At 23.4% G+C, this 19,232-nt stretch overlaps 2 protein-coding genes across 4 annotated transcripts in view; one reads left to right on the top strand and one right to left on the bottom strand.

Annotated features, from left to right (window-relative positions):
• The window catches only part of LOC122499272 (aquaporin-like), a 240,862-nt gene that overhangs the window by 69,582 nt on the left and 152,048 nt on the right, over nt 1-19,232 (bottom strand). The gene's annotated exons all lie outside the window — the stretch shown is intronic.
• Nucleotides 1-19,232, top strand: part of LOC122499270 (protein couch potato) — a 101,221-nt gene that overhangs the window by 61,388 nt on the left and 20,601 nt on the right. For all 3 annotated transcript variants that reach the window (XM_043607521.1, XM_043607520.1, XM_043607522.1), the window contains 3 exons: nt 530-592; nt 8,035-8,176; nt 17,212-17,345. In XM_043607521.1, the coding sequence (XP_043463456.1) occupies nt 530-592; nt 8,035-8,176; nt 17,212-17,345 (339 nt within the window). The remainder of the gene's footprint in view (nt 1-529; nt 593-8,034; nt 8,177-17,211; nt 17,346-19,232) is intronic.

The following is a 19,232-nucleotide window of genomic DNA, read 5'->3' as shown; positions in this document are numbered from 1 at the left end:
GAATTTTTTTTAAAAATAATTAAGTTTCAACAAATATTTTCAATTGAAATCTTTGAAAATTTATTTTTTAGTAAAACTGTAAATTTAATAAAAAAAAATTAAATTTTTAAAAAAAATTTTATTTTTAATAATAAGTAATTAATGTTTTTAATAATTTTATCTAAAAATTCTAAGACATAATTGAATTTTGTTGTAATTTTTGAAATAGTTAAATTTCAAAAAGGATTTACATTGAAATCATTTAAAATATTTTAATTCCTGTAGAAAAATAAATTGGTATTTAAATATTTTTTTAAAAATAGATATTCTATAAATTACTTTAATTTAGAAAAAATAATAAAATTGTTGTCGAGTTGAATCAAAAGCTGCTTAAAAAGCTTGTGTTTAAGTAAAAATTTGACTTAACATGATTTAAAATGGAAACATGTCTTTGATTTAAATCCTGATTTAAATCATAACAGTCATGCTTCCAGAAATAATAATGTTCCTAAAAATTAATCTAAAATTTATTTAATTTTTAAAATTTCAGCCGGTGGGCTTCGTGACTTTTCACACGAGGGCAGGTGCGGAGGCTGCGAAACAAGACTTACAGGTAATACCCCGTTTCGCGAAATAGACAAAAAAAAAAAAAAATGAAAAAAAAATGATAATAATAACGAGTGAACCGAGAACGGAAAGTCGTGCCGAACTTCGGAATTAGAAGGACACGCGAATTCTTCTACCTCTCTTTCTCTCTCTATTTCTCTCTTCTTTTAATCTATCTTTTTCATCTGTTTTTCTCTCTATCTCTTTGTTTTTTTCTTTAATCCAACCAAAACATATTCCATTCTGACTTACTACCAGCTGGCACGGGTTAATGTTACATAGTTTTTTCTCTTTCTCATAGTTTTTTTTTCTCTCAAACTGTAGCTTTTATATTGAAATCTTGGAGAACCGTACAACACTTTTTGAATACCTTTTCTATATACATAATATAAATAGGCCAATATCCGTACCTCTACGTACCAATCCTATACAGAAACATCGAGAAAAGGGATTTGTCGATAATCTTGCATTTAATATACATCCATTTTTATCCTCTATGGATATTCGATAAGAGAAACTGAAATACACTGTGAGATGATTCTTTCAGAGGAAAAAAAATTCCATTACCTTTAATTACAGTTAATTAGAATTTACTTTCCACCCACGATAAATGATTCAATAGAAGATTCTCAAACCACTTTTAGATCATTTTCAAAATTTATCGAATTTTATTTTTAGTTTTCAAATTATTATCCATTTTCAAATGGTCTTTTAGATAATTTTCCAAAATTATCGAATGTTATTTTTAGTTTTCAAATTATTAACCATTTGAAGTAAAAATATTCGCAGAAATTGAATTGTTTTCAGAAATTTTTTTAAAATTCTCGTCAAAATTTCAATTATCTTTAGAAATATTCAAATTCTTTTCCGAAATTCAATTATTTTCAAAAAATTTTTTTAAATTCTTGACAACATTTTAATTATTTTCAAAAATTTTCATCAATTAAATGATTTTCAATATTTATTATTTTAAAAAAATTTTCTAAAATAATAATAAAAAACATTTTTCTAAAATTCTTCACAAAAATTCAATTATTTTTATAAATAATTAAATTTTCACAGGCATTCAATTATTTAAAACACAATTTTCATAAAATTTCTCGAAGAAAATCAATTATTTAAAAAGATTTTTATAAAATTATTCGCAAGAATTCAATTATTTTTAAAAATAATAAAATTTTCGTAGAAATTCAATTATTCAAAACAAAATTTTTATACAATTTTTCGAAGAAAATCAATTATTTAAAAAGATTTTTATAAAACTATTCGCAAGAATTCAATTATTTTTTAAATAATAAAATTCTTTTTAAAATTTCAATTCTTCACAAAAATTTTAATAAAATACGTTATAAGAATAATAAAAATTTCACCGGAATTGAATTATTTTCATAAATAATAAGATTGTTACTGAGATTCAATTATTTTTGTAAATTTAAAAATTCTTTTTAGGAATTCAATTATTTTCATAAATAATAAAACTCATTGCAGAATTTCAATTATTTTTAATACAAATTTAATCAAATTCCTCGAAAAATGTAAATATTCTTAAAAATTTTATTTAATTTTGCCAAAAGAATTGAATTATTTAAAAATTTGTTCATAAAATTCTTTATGAGAATTCAATTTTAAGAAACATTCAATTATTTAATAAATTATTTGTTTTTGTATTTGAATAATTGAATTCTTTTAACTAACAATTCCGTAAAAGAATAAATTTTGTTGAAAAAGTTTATTTGAATTTTTTTCGAAATTATTTTTTTTTAAGTTTTTATTTTCTAATCCTATATTTAATTGAAGAATATCCGAATAATTGAAATTTTGTAAAATTGAATTATAAACAAATGAATTTGAAAATTCTCAAAGAATTTTATTCAAATATTATTATAAATAATGGATTTAAAGAAGATTTTTAGTTATAAAAATATTTTTTTTTAAAATTTAATTTTGGAGAAGTTAGAAATTATTGCAGCAATTCAATTATTGTCATAAATAATAAAATTTTTCAGAGGAATTCAATATTATTTGGAACACAATTTTCATAATATTTTTCGATCAATTTTTTTTATAAATAATAAAATTCTTCTCAGGAATTCAATTATTTTTATAACTAACAAAACTCATCGCAGGATTTCAATTATTTTTAATACAATTTCAAATGAATTCCTCGAAAAATGCAATTATTCTTAAAATTTTTTATTATAATTCTCCGAAAGAATTCAATTATTTTCAAAAATTTTGATAGGGATTCAATTATTTTCATAAATAATAAAACTCGCCGTAGAATTGTAATACTTTTTAATAGAATTTTTATCGAATTTCTCGAAATTGTAAGTATTCCCACAAAATTTATTTAAATTCTTCCAAAGAATTTAATTATTTAAAAATTTGTTGATAAAATTCCTTATGAGAATTGAATTTTAAGAAACATTCAATTATTCAATAAATTATTTTTTTTCAAGAAGGAATCATCAACAGAATCATAAAAAAAATGAAAAACTGAATCTTTTACAATTGAATGATGTGTATTGTTTATATATTTTTGTATTTTCATTATAGTTTATTATGAAAACAAACTTTTACTAACTAAATGAAAGTGTTGTATCAGAATGCAAGTCTGCAACCGTCCAATTATATTCTGAACAGTTTATAGCTCGAAGAGGAAAATTCTGTGGACGGCGGGTTGTTCTATGTCGACTGTGTTAATTAATGCTGCAACGTTAACTAGAAGTTGAGTTAAATTCACTATTCTGCAATCTTCGCTTACTAACATTTTACAAAAGTGTTCATTATTCAGAGGAAAATTTGTTAACCAACTTTTTAATTTAAATAAACAAGGACTAAAGTGCTGCCTTTTTTTCCAAATGAAAAGGTTAATTGTTTTGTGTTATTCCGAAGGAGAACATTTTTTCGATTTCAAAAACAAATAAATACTCACGTCTCGTGGAAGAATAAACAAAAAAAAAATTTCTTTTTCTTTTGTAAAAATTTTAACTGTTTCTCTTAATTTTTGCTTTGACAATCAGTATAATTTTTTCTTTTTTTTTTAAATTTTAGGCTCAAGTTATTTTATTTTGATGAAAATCGACAAATCCCTTGTTTCGATTGTTCTTGCTGGTTGCACCGTGTGTAACATTTCTCGATATGGTGTTGTTTCGTGCCTTTGAGAGCGCATCACACCTTGTTAAATTTTTTATTTTCTACCTCACCACGCAACTGACTTCACGCAATGCAAAAATGTACATCCTTTTATTGAAGAGACAAAAACAAAAACAAAATGAAAAATTATGTTCAAACAGTACTTTTTACTACACTGAGAGAAAAACTGAAAAAAATCCCCAGTCAATTTTACAATCGTTTCTCAACTGATTTTCAGTTGCAATCAACTATCATCGACTCATTGAAGAAAAAATTAATAACATTTAATTTAATTTCGCAATATTTTTTTTCTAATTTATTGTCACGGAAAAAAACCCGAAAATAGTTTATTTATCCAAAAAGCAAAATGATTGCAAAGTATGAAATATTTTTATTAACTGAAAACTACAACAAACATTGAATAGAGCAGTACAATTGATTTTTTTAAAAAGCAAACTAATTATTAACTTTTGAAAAAAATAGTTGAACTAACAGAACTAGAGTAACAGTAAAAAAGTGGGTAAATTACTCGGGATTTTTTTCAGTGTAAAGACAACAACAATGACAGCAACAGTATCCCTGCATTCTACAAACATCCTTTTGTCGGATGACACACTCGCTCACGCTAAAAATTATTGGACCACGTGCCCCACTCGTCAATTGTATCATTCACAATAAAATTGAATTTTCGATAAATTCAAAAGAGTAACTTTTGTACGTGGATATGCATAGATGAGTTTATATTGTCTCTAAGCACGTAACGTTAAATTAATAATTATACTTGATAATCGAAAATCAACAGTTTTTCTGAGAATGTCGAAATTGAGACGAAAAAAAGGTATCAAAATGTTACTTTGCAACTATTTTGATGTTTTTTTGTCTCAATTTGATATCCTTAGAAAAAAGCTCTGATTATAATTAAAGCTTTTAAAAATCATGATTTTTTAATTTAAATCGGATTTTTTTTATTTAAATCAAATTTTTTCTGGAGCTTGATTTTTTTAGAAATGATAATAAAAAATTAATTCTATAATAGAGGCAACAAAGAATAACTACTTTTATTTTTCTTAAAAAAAATATTTTATCGAACCGGTTGAAAAAATAATTGAATTAACTTCTGTTAAATTAACAGTTTTTATATATTTATGTTGGTTTTTTTTAAGTTTTTTATTATTTGAATTGTAAACTTTAAACAAGAGTAGATACTAGTAGAAGAATAAAGAATTAAGTTCCTAACAATTTAAATAAAATTCAAGCAATTCAATTACTTAACACAATTTTCATAAAATCTCGAAGAAAATCAATTATTAATAAGATTTTTATAAAATTCTTTGCAAAAATTCAATTACTTTTATAAATAATAAAATTATTTTCAGGAATTAAATTCTTTCTATAAATAATAAAATTTTTTGTTAGGATTCAATTATTTTTAATGCAATTTTAAATAAATTCCTCGAAAAATGCAATTGTTTAAAAAGATTTTTTGAAAATTCTTCGTAAGAATTCAATTATTTTTATAAATAATAAAATTCTTTTCAACATTTCAATTATTTTTATAAATAATAAAATTCTTTTCAAAATTTCAATTATTTTTATAAATAATAAAATTCCTTTCAAAATTTCAATTATTTTTATAAATAATAAAATTCTTTTCAAAATTTCAATTATTTTTATAAATAATAAAATTCCTTTCAAAATTTCAATTATTTTTATAAATAATAAAATTCTTTTCAAAATTTCAATTATTTTTATAAATAATAAAATTCCTTTCAAGATTTCAATTGTTCTTAAAAATTTTCATAAAATACGTTCCAAGAATTCAATTATTTTTTGAATAATAAAATTCTTCTCGGAAATTCAATTATTTAAAATAAAATTTTCATAAAATTTTTGAAAAAAATAAATTATTTTAAAGGATTTTTATAAAATTTGTCCCAAGATTCAATTATTTTTAAAAACTTTAGTAAAATTCGTTAAAAAATTCAATTATTTTTATAAATAATAAAATTTTTTACAGGAAATCTATTATTTTTAATACAATTTGAAATGAATTCCTCGAAAAATACAATTATTTAAAATGATTTTTATAAAATTCTTCGCAAGAATTCAATTATTTTTATAAATAATAAAATTTTTCTCAGGAATTCAATTCTTTTAGTAAATAATAAATTTTTGTTTAAGATTTCAATTATTTTTTTAATAATAAAATTTTTCTCAGGAATTCAATTCTTTTTGTAAATAATAAATTTTTTTTTAAGATTTCAATTATTTTTTGAATAATAAAATTCTTCTTAGAAATTCAATTATTTAAAATACAATTTTTATAAAATTTTTTGAGAAAATGAATTATTTTAAAGGATTTTTATAAAATTTGTCCCAAGATTCAATTATTTTTAAAAACTTTAAGGTATTTGTCGCGTAAATTCGTTTTCGACAGAATTTTTTTAAATTTCACATAATTATTCTTTGGATATTTATCTACAAAATAAGGCCTATTAAAATAAAATTGACCGTCTGTAAGTCTCAAAAAATGAAATCAAAGTTTCGATTTTTAACATGTACGGTATAGGAAAACCAAATGAAAACCACAGATTTTTAATTTTTGCACTTATACTAATCGACAGATTTTTTAGAAAAACTAAAGTTTTATTTATAGAACCAAAATGAACTTTTATAAAAAAAATGAAAATTTTTCACCGTCTCGTTTAAAAGATATTTAACATCAAACTTGAAAAATTATTTTAACATTTACTGTAAATGACAGGTGAATTCGTAAACGTGGCAATAGCGCTTGTTAAATACTACAGCTTGTCTGCTACTTTTGGCGCGAAATTTTAAAGACGGCCATACGCCAAACTTGCGACGTTGCCACGATCGTTTTTCATGCGAGAGGTTATGAATATACATTGAGAACATCTGTGTGTCAAACTGTACGTCCGCAAAAGTTTTTCGGAAACTCGCATTCATAATCGTTTCATAAGTACAGTCAACGGATACAAACTTTTGAGAGTGACCAGTCGCGCGACAAATACCTTAATAAAATTCGTTTAAAAAATTCAATTATTTTTGTAAATAATAAAGTTTTTACAGGAATATTCTATTATTTAAAACAAATCATTTATAAAATTCTTCGAAGAAATTCAATTATTTAAAAAGATTTTTAAAAAATTCTGAATTCTGAGGAATTCAATTCTTTTTATGAATAATAAAATTATTTTCTGGAATTCAATTATTTTTAATACAATTATAACAGAATTCCTCGAAAAATTCTTTAATATTTTATTATAATTCCTCGAATGAATTCAATAAATTTTTAAAAATTTTAATAGAATTCTTCGTTACAATTCAATTATTTTCAAAAATTATGATAAAGCTCTTTATAAAAAATCAGTTTTAAAAAATATTTAATTATTCAATAAATTATTTATTTTGCATCTAAATAATTGAATTCTCCTAGAACTTTCTGATAAGAATTGATTTAAAATTGAATTTCTGCTAAAATTTTATATAATAATTGAATATTAGAAGAGTTATAGTTATAGTTTTTAGAAATTATAAAAAAATTGAGTCGTCGAGTTTAATTATTCCATAGCTACTTTTTTTAGCTTTAAAGCTACTTTTTCCTAAATTTAAAGAATTTTATTTACTATTTATTTATTATTTTATTTATTTATTATTTATTTTATTTAATAATTTATTATCGAGGTTTGTTTTTTTTGTTTAATTTTTAAACGTTGGTAACTTTAATTTTATCTTTTGATCCAATTCTTTCAGATTCTTTTTTGGATTCTTCCTTGAGTGAAAAATTTATTAAAAAAGCTTTAAAAGCTCTTTAAAATATTACAGATTAAAAAATGATTTGCCTTATTTTATTAAAAAAAGCTATTTTTTAGTAAAAATTTGATTTAAATCCTGATCTAAATGATGATTTTAGTCAAGTTGATTTAAACCATAACATAACATAAATTTAAAATTTTTTTAAAGTACACGGTATAATTTTGAAAAGAATGCAAAAGAAAAAAAGTATGAGCAAGTGGATCAAGGACAAGCAATCCTGTACTAATCCCATTGCAAGAGAATAGAGATTCCAATTAGAAGTACTGCTTGAATTTTTGTTTAGAAAAACATTGTTCTCTGTAGAATATAAAAAAAATATAGAAAATAGAAAATTGAAGAAACGAAAAAAAAATGTTTGTTCTTTTATACAATGTAACGAGCTTGGGCACGGTAGTTCTCCTTTTTTCCATTTAGCCACCTAGTTATCCACATTTCCACGTGTGCTCCCCGTTTACTAATTTAGGGATCTATTTGCAGCAGGGGGTTAGATTCGATCCTGATATGCCACAAACCATACGTTTGGAATTTGCAAAAAGTAACACAAAGGTTAGCAAACCCAAGCAACCAGCCGCTGCAGCAGCCACCTCGCACCCCGCTCTGATGCACCCTCTAACTGGACGTAAGTATGCACCGCCACAAAATTCACTTGCTGAATAAACGTACGTTTTCTCACTACCTCTTTCTCACCCCCCAGCTACCCCCTTACACCCGATTTACACCCGATTTACACCCCTTACCCCCAACTGCACCGATTTCAAAAATTCTATATATTCTGCCGAACGGTTCTCGACGCGCGGGACATTATATTTTTCAAACATGGAAATCTCGCGTTTCGTTTATTTTACGACCGAGTCAGTTTTGTTGCCCTACTTTTATTCTATAGAATTTTACCCTGTTTTTTTTTCTTTTTTTAGGATGAAAAAGTAAATTTATTATCCAATATTGTTTATGCATTATTAATAATATTACACTGTGGAAAAAGAGAGGAGTTTTTTGGAGTTGAACCGAAGGGAGAATTTAGAGTTAAAATTTACTCCTCTGGATTAATTCCTTTAAAGTTTAAATCTTAAGTTATTGCTAAATAACTCCCAAAGGAATTGATAATAAATTTTTTTTTACTCCTATTTATCCAGTTTGACTAACTTTTGGAGTAGATTTTTTAAATTTTACTCCCGATGCCATTTACTTTTTAAATTTTTTTACAGTGTATTATAAATCTGAATTAGTATTTTTCTACTAATTAACTCCTAAATTTGAATTCGTTAAAAATATTTACTAATTTGAACTAGTGACTGAATTTTTACTTATGAGTTAGTAAATTTTACTGATAATTAGTAATTTCTACAAATTTATTTGTAAAATCTACAAATTCAAAATGATTTAAAAACTTTTCATTTTGAATTAGTAAATTTTACTAATAAGTAGTAATTTCTACTAATACATTAGAAACATTTACTAATTTAATTAGAAAATTTTACTATTAAGTAGTAATTTCTATTAATTAATTAAAAATTTACTAATTTAATTACTCAACTTTACTAATAAGTAGTATTTTTTAATTGTAAATAGTAATTTCTATTAATAAATAATAATTTTTACAAATTCACTAGTAAAATCTCGAAATTCAAAAAAAATTTAAAACCTTTTCCTTTTGAATTAGTAAATTTTACTAATAAGTAGTAATTTCTACTAATTCATTACAAATTTACTAATTTAATTACTTAATTTTATTAATAAGAAGTAATTTCTACTTATAAATCGTAATTTCTACTAATAAATAGTAATTTTACAAATTCATTAGTAAAATCTACAAATTCAAAAAAATTTAAAACCTTTTCCTTTTGAATTAGTAAATTTTACTAATAAGTAGTAATTTCTACTAATTTATTAGAAAAACTTACTAAAAAATTAAAAATTTACTAATTTACTGACCAAATTTTACTGTTAGGTAGTATTATCTACTAATTAATTAAAAATTTACTAATTTAATTCCTTAACTTTACTAAAAAGTAGTAATTTCTACTAATAAATAGTAATTTTTACAAATTTATTAGTAAAATTTACAAATTCAAAAAGATTTAAAAAATTTTTCCTTTTTAATTAGCAAATTTGACTAATAAGTAGTCATTTCTACTAATAAATAGTAATTTCTACTAAAGAATTAAAAATTTACTAATGTAAACAGTTCCATTTACTATTAAGTAGTAATTTCAACTAATCCATTAAAAAAATCTACTAATGAATTAAAAATCTACTAATTTAATTAGTTAAATTCTACTAATAAGTAGAAATTTCTACTAGAAAATAGCCATTTCTACTAATTTATTAATAATATCTACTAATTAAAAAAAATTCAATACCTATTTGATTTTTAATTAGTAAATTTTACTAATAAGTAGTAATTTCTACTAATGAATTAAAAATTTGCTAATTTAATTAGCAAATTTTACTAATAAGTAGTAATTTCTACTAATGAATAAAAAATTTGCTAATTTAATTAGTAAATTTTACTAATAAGTAGTAATTTCCACTAATTTATTAGTATTATCTACTAATAAATAGTAATTTTTACTAATAAAAAGTAATTTTTACTAATGAATTAAAAATTTGCTAACTCAAAAATAGATTCAAAACTTTTTCCTTTTGAATTCGTAAATTTTACTAATAAGTAGTAACTTCTACTATTAGATTAGTAAAATTGACTAATGATTTAAAAAGTTACTATTTAAATTAGTCAATTTTACTAATTAGAAGTAATTTCTACTAATTCCTTAGTAAAATTTGCTAATGAATTAAAAATTTACTAATTTAACTAGTAAATTTTACTAATAAACAGTAATTTTTACTAATTCATTGATAAAATTTACTAATTTAAAAACAAAAAATTAGTCACTAATTCAAATTAGTAAATATTTTTACTAATTCAATTTTAAAGAGTAATTAAATTAACTAAAAAAGAACTAAAATAATTAATTAAAAACGAATTAAATTTTGCTAATAATTAATTATTTTTACTAAGTGCTGATGCAAACCTTCAGAAAAGATTTTACTAACAATTTGTTAATTTCGACTAATTTGGATTTGGAGAGAAAAATTGCGGACTTGTTTACTAATTAAATGTTAATGATTTTACTAATTTAATAGTAGAAAATACCTGACAACTAAAATAGTGAAACTTTACTTTTTGAACGCCCAAAAAAAAAATATTTGACTCTCAGAGTTTACTAAATAATTTTTTAGTAACAAAAAATTGTTACAGATAAATTTTATTTGTCCTAAATAATTATTTATTTAAAAGAAATGAATAATTTAGTAAAATACATACTTTTACTGTGACTAATATACTTTCACAGTTTTTCTGCTGATATCAAATTGAGACAAAAACGAATCAAATGCAACGTTTTGATTCGTTTTTTGTTTCAATTTGATATCTGCAGAAAAACTATGTTTACTTAACTAAAATAAATTATTAATAATAGAATTTATAATAATTTATATAATTTAAAATAAAATTTATAATAATTTACATAATTTATAATATAATTTATAATAAAATAAATTATTAAAAAAAAATCTTTACATTAAAATAAATTAGGTTTGGCTAAAATAAAACATTTCGTTGTCAGAATTAGTAGATATTTTACTATTTAGTTTTTTTACTAAAAATCACTAAAGAAACATAACTATTTAATTCATAAATAAATCCGCAATCGTTATAAATGAAACTCTTTAATTACTAGAAAACTGCTAATTAAGGTTCAGAAAATGTAAAATAATATTAAAAACATATAAAATTCTATAGAATTTATTGCGAATCCTACTCTATAAAAATCGGAATAAAATTTTGTCCGAAAGTACCTAAAAAATTAAACGGGAAAGTTAAATGCAATTTATTTAATTAAAATACCCTGGAACTTTGGCTATTGAGAGACAACTTTACTGTTTAAGTTCCAGTGTCTTTTCCATAATACCGCGCATATTTTATAATATAATTCACAACATTTCAATTGTACCTACGATATTTAAATTTTAGTCTCGAAATAATTCAAGCTACTTAAAAATCATTTTAAGTCCTCTTATAGAGAATTTAAAAATTTACGACATTATAAATTGAAAACATTTTCGACTTTATAGAATCAACTTTTCGAAAATACTGCAAAAGATTATTTCAAATTGTGAAATAAATAAATAATCTGAATATTTCAAAAATTTTAAATAGTTCACAGGATATTTAACGATATTTTTGAGTTCTTTGCTTTTCATAAGTTTCGAAACTGTTATAAATATTTAATGAATGAAAAACTAGGTACAGGTTTTGATTATGAAAATTTGAAAGAGTGATTGGAAAAAAATTGCATTTAATTGAACGTCCAAAAGTTTTTCGGAACATATTTAGGTAATACCTGCCAGAAAAAGTTTTCTTGGAAAAGAGTTATTTTTAAAAGTGGGTTAAAAGAAAAATTTAGACAAAGAGTTGAAGTTTTTTTTTAAAACTTGAAAGCATTTTTTTTCTCCCTACATGTTTCGTAATATTCGAATTTGAATTTTTATTATCCAGAAAGGAATTATATAGAAAAATCACTGCGAGAATAGGAAAAATCTATCATTACGTAAATTACAGGTCGCAAATTGCGTTTCCACTGAAAAATATTCCATTAGAAAGGATTTTTATTGCATTAAAAACTGGGACGAAAGAAAACATTGTTTATTTATCGTTCAATCTCATTTTTTTTATGTATTTTCTTTTTTCACATAAAAATTGTATTATGACATTTTTTTCAAAAACAGATACATTATTTTTCCCTTTAATGGTCATTTTTCATTTTTATTTTTTATTTTCCTTTTTGTTTTTTGTTATCTTTCACAAAGTGTTAAAATGACTTTCGCGTGGTTTCCGGTTACAAATTAAAACGCAAATAAACCAGAAGTTAATAACATGGTGAAACAATAACAGTTGGGGAAAATAACAGTGTTTCGGGTGGGGTAAATTTTTAAAATAGGTGAATTGGTAAATTTCTAAAGAGAAGAATTTTCCTTGGTATTGTTTTACTGTATAGTTTCCACGTGTGTGGTGTGAATCAGAGGTCAGTCCTGAATCAATAAAGTGCACAGTGTTGCTATACCTCGGAATAGAAATTCGCTTCGTTCACTTGTTACGAGGCACCAAACACATCAAACTTCACAGTACAAATACTTTTGTCAATAAAACATTAGAGTCAACCTCGGATTTCATTTCGAAAATTCTGCAAATTATTCATAAAAAATGAGAGAATTTATTTTTAAAATCGAAAATTATTTTTAATTTTTAATAATGAGAATATTGATTTAGGATTTGATTTGGATTCATATTTGTTGAAAATTGAATTATAGTGGAAATTAATGATGCGATGACAATGGAAAATAATGATCAATTGAGGATCACGATCGAACAATTGATTGTAATTTTTTAAGGCTGAAACTTCTGCGCTTCGAAATACAATTTTCAAAGAATTTATTTTTTCCAAAGAAAATCAATTATTTAAAAAGATTTTTATAAAATTCTTCGCAAAATTCAAATATTATTAAAAATTTTAATTAAATTCATTACAAGAATTCAATTATTTTCATAGATAATAAAATTATTCGTAAGAAATCAATTATTTTCATCAATAAAAAATTCCTTTCAGAAAATCAATTATTTCGAAAAATTCCAATAAAATTGATGGCAAAAATTCAATTATTTTCATAGATAATACAATTATTCGTAAGAATTCAATTATTTTTATAAATTTGAATAAAATTCTATAAAAGAATTCAATTATTTTGAAAGATTTTAATAAAATCCTTTACTAAAATCTAATTATTTTTATAGACAATCAAATTATTCACAATAAGAATTCAATTTTTCATAAATAATAATAAAATTGTTCCAAACAATTCAATTATTTTCAAAAGTTTTTATAAAATTCTTCGCAAAAATTCAATTATTTTTGTAAATAATAACATTCCTCTGAATTATTCAATTATTTTTGAAAATTTTGATAAATTTCTCCGAACAAATTCAATTATTTTCGTAAACTGTAAAATAATTTACAATAAGAATTCAATTTTTTTATAAATAATAATAAAATTGTTCCAAATAATTCAATTATTTTTAAAAGTTTTTATAAAATTTTTTTCAGAAAATCTTCGTTCTTCGTAAAAATTCAATTATTTTTTATAAATAATAAAGTTTTTACTAGAATTCAATTATTTAAAACACAATTTTCATCAAATTTTTTGAAAACATTAATTATTTAAAAAGTTTTTTATAAAGTTCGTCACAATATTCCAATTATTATTAAAGATTTTCATATAATTCGTTTCAAGAATTCAATTATTTTCATAAATAATCAAATTTTTACAAGAATTTAATTATTTAAAACACAATTTTCAAAAATATTTTTGTAAAAATAATGAATTATTTAAAATTTTTTTATAAAATTCGTCGAAAAATTTAATTATTATTAAAAATTTTAATAAAATTTGTTTCAAGAATTCAATTATTTTTATAAATAACAAAATTTTTACAGGAATTCTTCTCAAGAATTCAATTCTTTTTATAAATATAAGAAAATTCTTCTCGGGAATCAATTATTTTCATAAATTATAGGATTTTTGCAAAAATTGAATTTTTTCAATCCAATTTTAAATATATTTTTCGAAAAATTAAATTATTCTTAAAAATTTTATTAATATTCTTTTCGCAAGTATTCAATTATTTTTATAAATAATAAAATTCTTCTCAAGAATTCAACTCTTTTTATAAATAATAAAATTCGTTAAAAGAATTCAATTATTTTTATAAAATAATGTAAATAAATAATTATTCAATTATTTTCATAAAATAATTGAATTTTAGCAGGAATTCAATTCTTTTTAATACAATTTTAATTAATTTCCTCGAAAAATTCAATTATTCTTAAAAATTTTATTAAAATTATTTAAAAAAGAATTCAAGTTATTTACTTCTTATCTAAATAATTGAATGCTCGTAGATCTTTCTAATAAGAATTGATTTAAAAATAGAATTTCAGTCAAAATCATTTAAAATATTTTAATTTCTGTGGAAAAATAAATAGGAATTTAAATATTTATTTAAAAAGCATATTATTCAGTTTTTAAATGTAATTTAATTTAGAAATTGTGTAAAAATAATCGTGAAGTTTAATTTTTCGATATAGTAAGTTTTTTAGTACTTCTATCAGTCTTAAAGTTACTTTTTGCTTTTTTACAAAATTTATTATCGAGTACGTTCCATTTCCTTCAAGTTCTTTGTTGGATTCTTCATTAAGTAGCAAAGTTGATTAAAAAAAGCTATTTTTAATTATAAAATTTGATTTTAATTATGATTAAAATGGAAACATGTCTTTGATTTAAATTCTGATTTAAGTCCTGATTTAAGTCATGATTTAAATCATAACAACCCTGAGTTATTGTAAGTCGAATTTGACGAAATAACAAAAGCAGAGATGATACTCCTAATTGCTTTGTCTCTCTTGATTTTGTGAAACCCAATTCTTTCACTATCGGCTTCGAAATATTGGATTTGGAAGATTATTTTCCAGTACATTGACATCTAGCTTAAACTGGCAAAAAAGGTGTATACAATAATAGACATAGACTCAATGCTTCGTCGCTATGGGTTTGCCACACAATCTCAATTATTCGCATGAAATCTTGTTTGACTCGAGGTATAACGTATCATTCGATTTTTATACCAATCTTTTCGATTGTCACGAACCTACAATCAGATTTTATTGGGGAAAAAGTAATAGTACCAAAAAGAAAAAAAAATACAATGATGATGCTTTTCAATTCTTGTCAAAATGAAAATTGGAATCTTTTAACTTATTTTTTATTTCATCAACTTTACAGAGGCATCGGACATTTTCGTCCAATACTTATACGTAAAAAAATGCCAACTTAAAATTTTATGACTAGAAAGATTCAAAATGATTGTTTAAATGATAAATTATTTTATTGATTAAACAAGAAGGTTATATATGACTCGAAGGGGAGGGAAATATTTTCATTATCGTGTTGACGATTGAATTAGTTCTTTTTTATATGTGTATATTACACAAAAGCTCTAATGTGATCTTAAAGATAGTCTGATGACATGCTATTTACTGCAGGCTTTTTTTCCGTTTGTTTTTCTTTTTCGTCACGCAACGAATAATTTTTCCTAGAAACCAGTCGAACATTTGAAGAAAATCGATTCTTCAAACTCTAACATTTTTCATACTTTAGGGGATATGGAAAAATTCGTTTTTAATTACCGCAATCAAATTTTTAGACTCTAAAGAAAATTATCTAACAGTCTTTTATTTTTTGTCGAAATTTTCTTTTTACTCGAAAAATCACCAAAAATAATTCTTTTACAGAGAAAATTTTTTCTTAAACCATTTTCCAGAATACGCGTGATGGAAAAAAATATTTATGTTAATTGCAGTGTAATTTTGAAACAACTCAATCCTTCATCTAATCTAAGAATGTAATCTGCAAAATAGTATAAAAAACCCATTAATGTCCATTTCAATGACACAGTTGTACTACAGCAAGTAGGACATTTTAAAAAAATTTTTCTACAATAATGTATATATATGTGAAAGTTGTGAATATTGCACTTGAAAAAAGTTTTTATTTTTTGTTACTACTTGAAATGTATAAAGACATTGAATAATGATATCTGTAAGTAACGATCGCTCTGAAACTGGGTCAGTTATTTAAATATTTTTCTCAGCTCCTCTATTATTTATAAGAATCGAATCACCAGGAAATCTACTTTACAAATTGCATAATAAAAGGTTCATTTTCATTTAATGACCTTTTGAATTTTTATGTTTTGCGATTTTACCGAATAATTTTCAAGTCGCGATAAAAAAAAAGAATTTTAAACTTGAAAAATTTAGAATTTAAAACAAACTGTTTAGTAAAGACAAAAAATTAGTTTCAATGACAGATCTTATAAAGTTTGGAAAAGAATAAATTTCAACTCTCGGAATTTAGAAACCACTCGTCAATAAAGATTGTCGTAAATTTCAATTGAAATTTGTCACATCTATAATAGGAGAAATAGGTTTCGAAACTTTATATAAATCGTCTAGTTTATAGAGTTGTAAAATTTCCAACATTTTCCACTTTTTCCTCCCCAGTGCTCTTTCACTCTCTCTCTCTCATGTTTTATCGTTTAATTTCCCTTGGAGTCTTTTTCATTGTGACAAAAATGGAATATCATTTTCCCCGACATAATTAAAGCGAGACAGTTACTCCTCTACTGATATTTGATTTGCAAAATTCAGAAACGTCAGTTGATGCTATGTTCTCAAACTAAATTTAAACTCCATAATTTAATCACCGAGAGAAAATTCATTTTCAAATCTCCCCCAACAATTCGATTTGTTTTTAAATGGGAAAATTTCCTTTTTTAATAAAATAGAAAAAGAAGAGGCAAAAAATAGCATTTTACAGAATAGTTAAATTCTGTTAAATTCTGTAATTTTTAAATATTTGAAAATGTATTTTTTATGGGCATTGGGCAGAAAGTGCGATTGGAAATTTTACAAGTGATAAAAAATGAATTGATTGAGTGCTAAACATGGTGGAGTAATATGAATAAATTATGTTTTACAGCCCTAGGAAGCCCATTCTTCCCGAGTGGTCCAGAACTGTGGCATCATCCTCTAGCTTATTCAGCAGCTGGTGAATTACCTGGGACCCTGCAACATGCGACGCTGGTGCATCCCGCATTACATCCTCAGGTCCCCGTACGTTCCTATCTTTGACTATCTGCAGACAAAGCTCTGGAGCCGCCGACAAGCGCCCCGATGCACGTTAGTGACACATGATGGTTATAATCGTACATACTACAATCAGGCTTCGGAATCTTACTTTGACTTTTTGTATCGTAGGTACACTGCTTGAGGGAAAAATCATTTCGAACAACACTTGCAAACACGAACTACATTCAATCGATACACTAGACACGAACAACAATTTCCTAGAGAAAAATACTCTTAAATCTACAATCGAAATTTACAATCAAAATTTACAATCGAAGTCATCATTACATATCAGACCTGAAACTGGCACCCACTTAATTTTGGAAATCAAATTTTAACATTAAGGGCTGCTTTCATCAACACCGATTAAAAATTAAAGGGCCAGTTTCACCAGCCCCGATTAAAAGTTAATCAATGATTAAATCCTTAGCCGACCAATCATGGGAGGTTGAACTGACTTTAATCATTAACTTTTAATCGGAGTTGGTGAAACTGGACCTAAATCCTTAATCGACTAATCATGAGTGGTTAAACAGACTTAAATTGATTTACTTTTAATCGGAGTTGATGAAACTGACACTAAATATTTTTTATGAAGCTGTGCACCCAGTAATCAGCAAGCACTTAATTTTTCAAAATTTGATATTGGTTTTAAAGAAAAACTTATTAAACTTTGAAATTTAATGGGTGCTGATAATAGGGTGTCAATTTTAGCTTCTGTTGTTCGAAGTAAAAACCTAGTAACCGTATTTTCCGAAATGTCAAAGTACACTTAAGTTATAAACAAATCATGACAGCAGAAGAGACTTTGGATAGCAAAAATTCCTAAAAATAATTTCTACACCATAAGAAAAGTAACTTCATACGTGAAGGAAATATTTACTCGGATCGAAAAAAGATTTAAGTAAAACAATAGTGGCGAAAAGCAAGTTTTTCATACTAGATCATGAATAAATATAATTTTATCAGTGTATAGCTATACACAGAAAAATACACTTTTCTGCATGAGAAACGAAAGAAATGTGAAAAAATTTGATTTAAATAACCGACTACTCGTTTATTATCACTCTAAATTTGAATCAATTAAAAATAACTGATTTAGAAGCTAAAAGTTAGACACTAATTAAAATAGTAATATTTCTATTAATTATTTAGTATTAAAGATAACTGATTGTGAGTTAAAAGTAACTGATTTAGAAGCAAAAAATCAGACAGTAATTTAAATAGTAATATTTCTATTGATCATTTAGTAAAAAATAAAAATAACTGATTGTCAGTTAAAAATATCTGATGTTTCAGTAGATTTTTCTTAAACCGATTCAATTAGTCAAGTTTAACTAATTTTTCGTTTAGTTCAGAAGCAAAAAGTCAGTCACTGATTGTCTGTTAAAACTATGATTTTTAACTGATTCAAAAGAGAGCAGATTAATATTTGGATGTATAACAATTTACTATAGTAATTTCTCGATTTTCTTTTTCATTTTTTATTTAATGACAGAGTAATACGGACTTCTGTCTCATTTCAGATAACATAATTTCCATTTAATTTAATTCTTATCATTTTGAATATATGTATAATCAATTTACGGTTCGACGTAATATTCATAGTATCTAATTATCATTTTCTCCGCATAATTAAAATTAAACTCACACCGCGATATTGGATTAGTAAAATTAAAAAGTGATTAAAATATCTACATCTTATCTAATGATCATTAGATCAAATTATTTAGCATGATCTTTCTATTTCATATGAATTCTTAATTTTTATTTGTGAACTCGATATGTGCATTTGCATTTAGAATGACCCTAAAGTTCCGAATGTTCAAATGAACCAAATTTATTTATTTATTTTCCAAATTCAAATTTTAT

This window comes from Leptopilina heterotoma, unplaced genomic scaffold, assembly GCF_015476425.1.
Source record: "Leptopilina heterotoma isolate Lh14 unplaced genomic scaffold, ASM1547642v1 Lhet_166, whole genome shotgun sequence".
NCBI lineage: Eukaryota > Metazoa > Arthropoda > Insecta > Hymenoptera > Figitidae > Leptopilina > Leptopilina heterotoma.
This window is presented reverse-complemented; position numbering and strand designations above follow the sequence as displayed.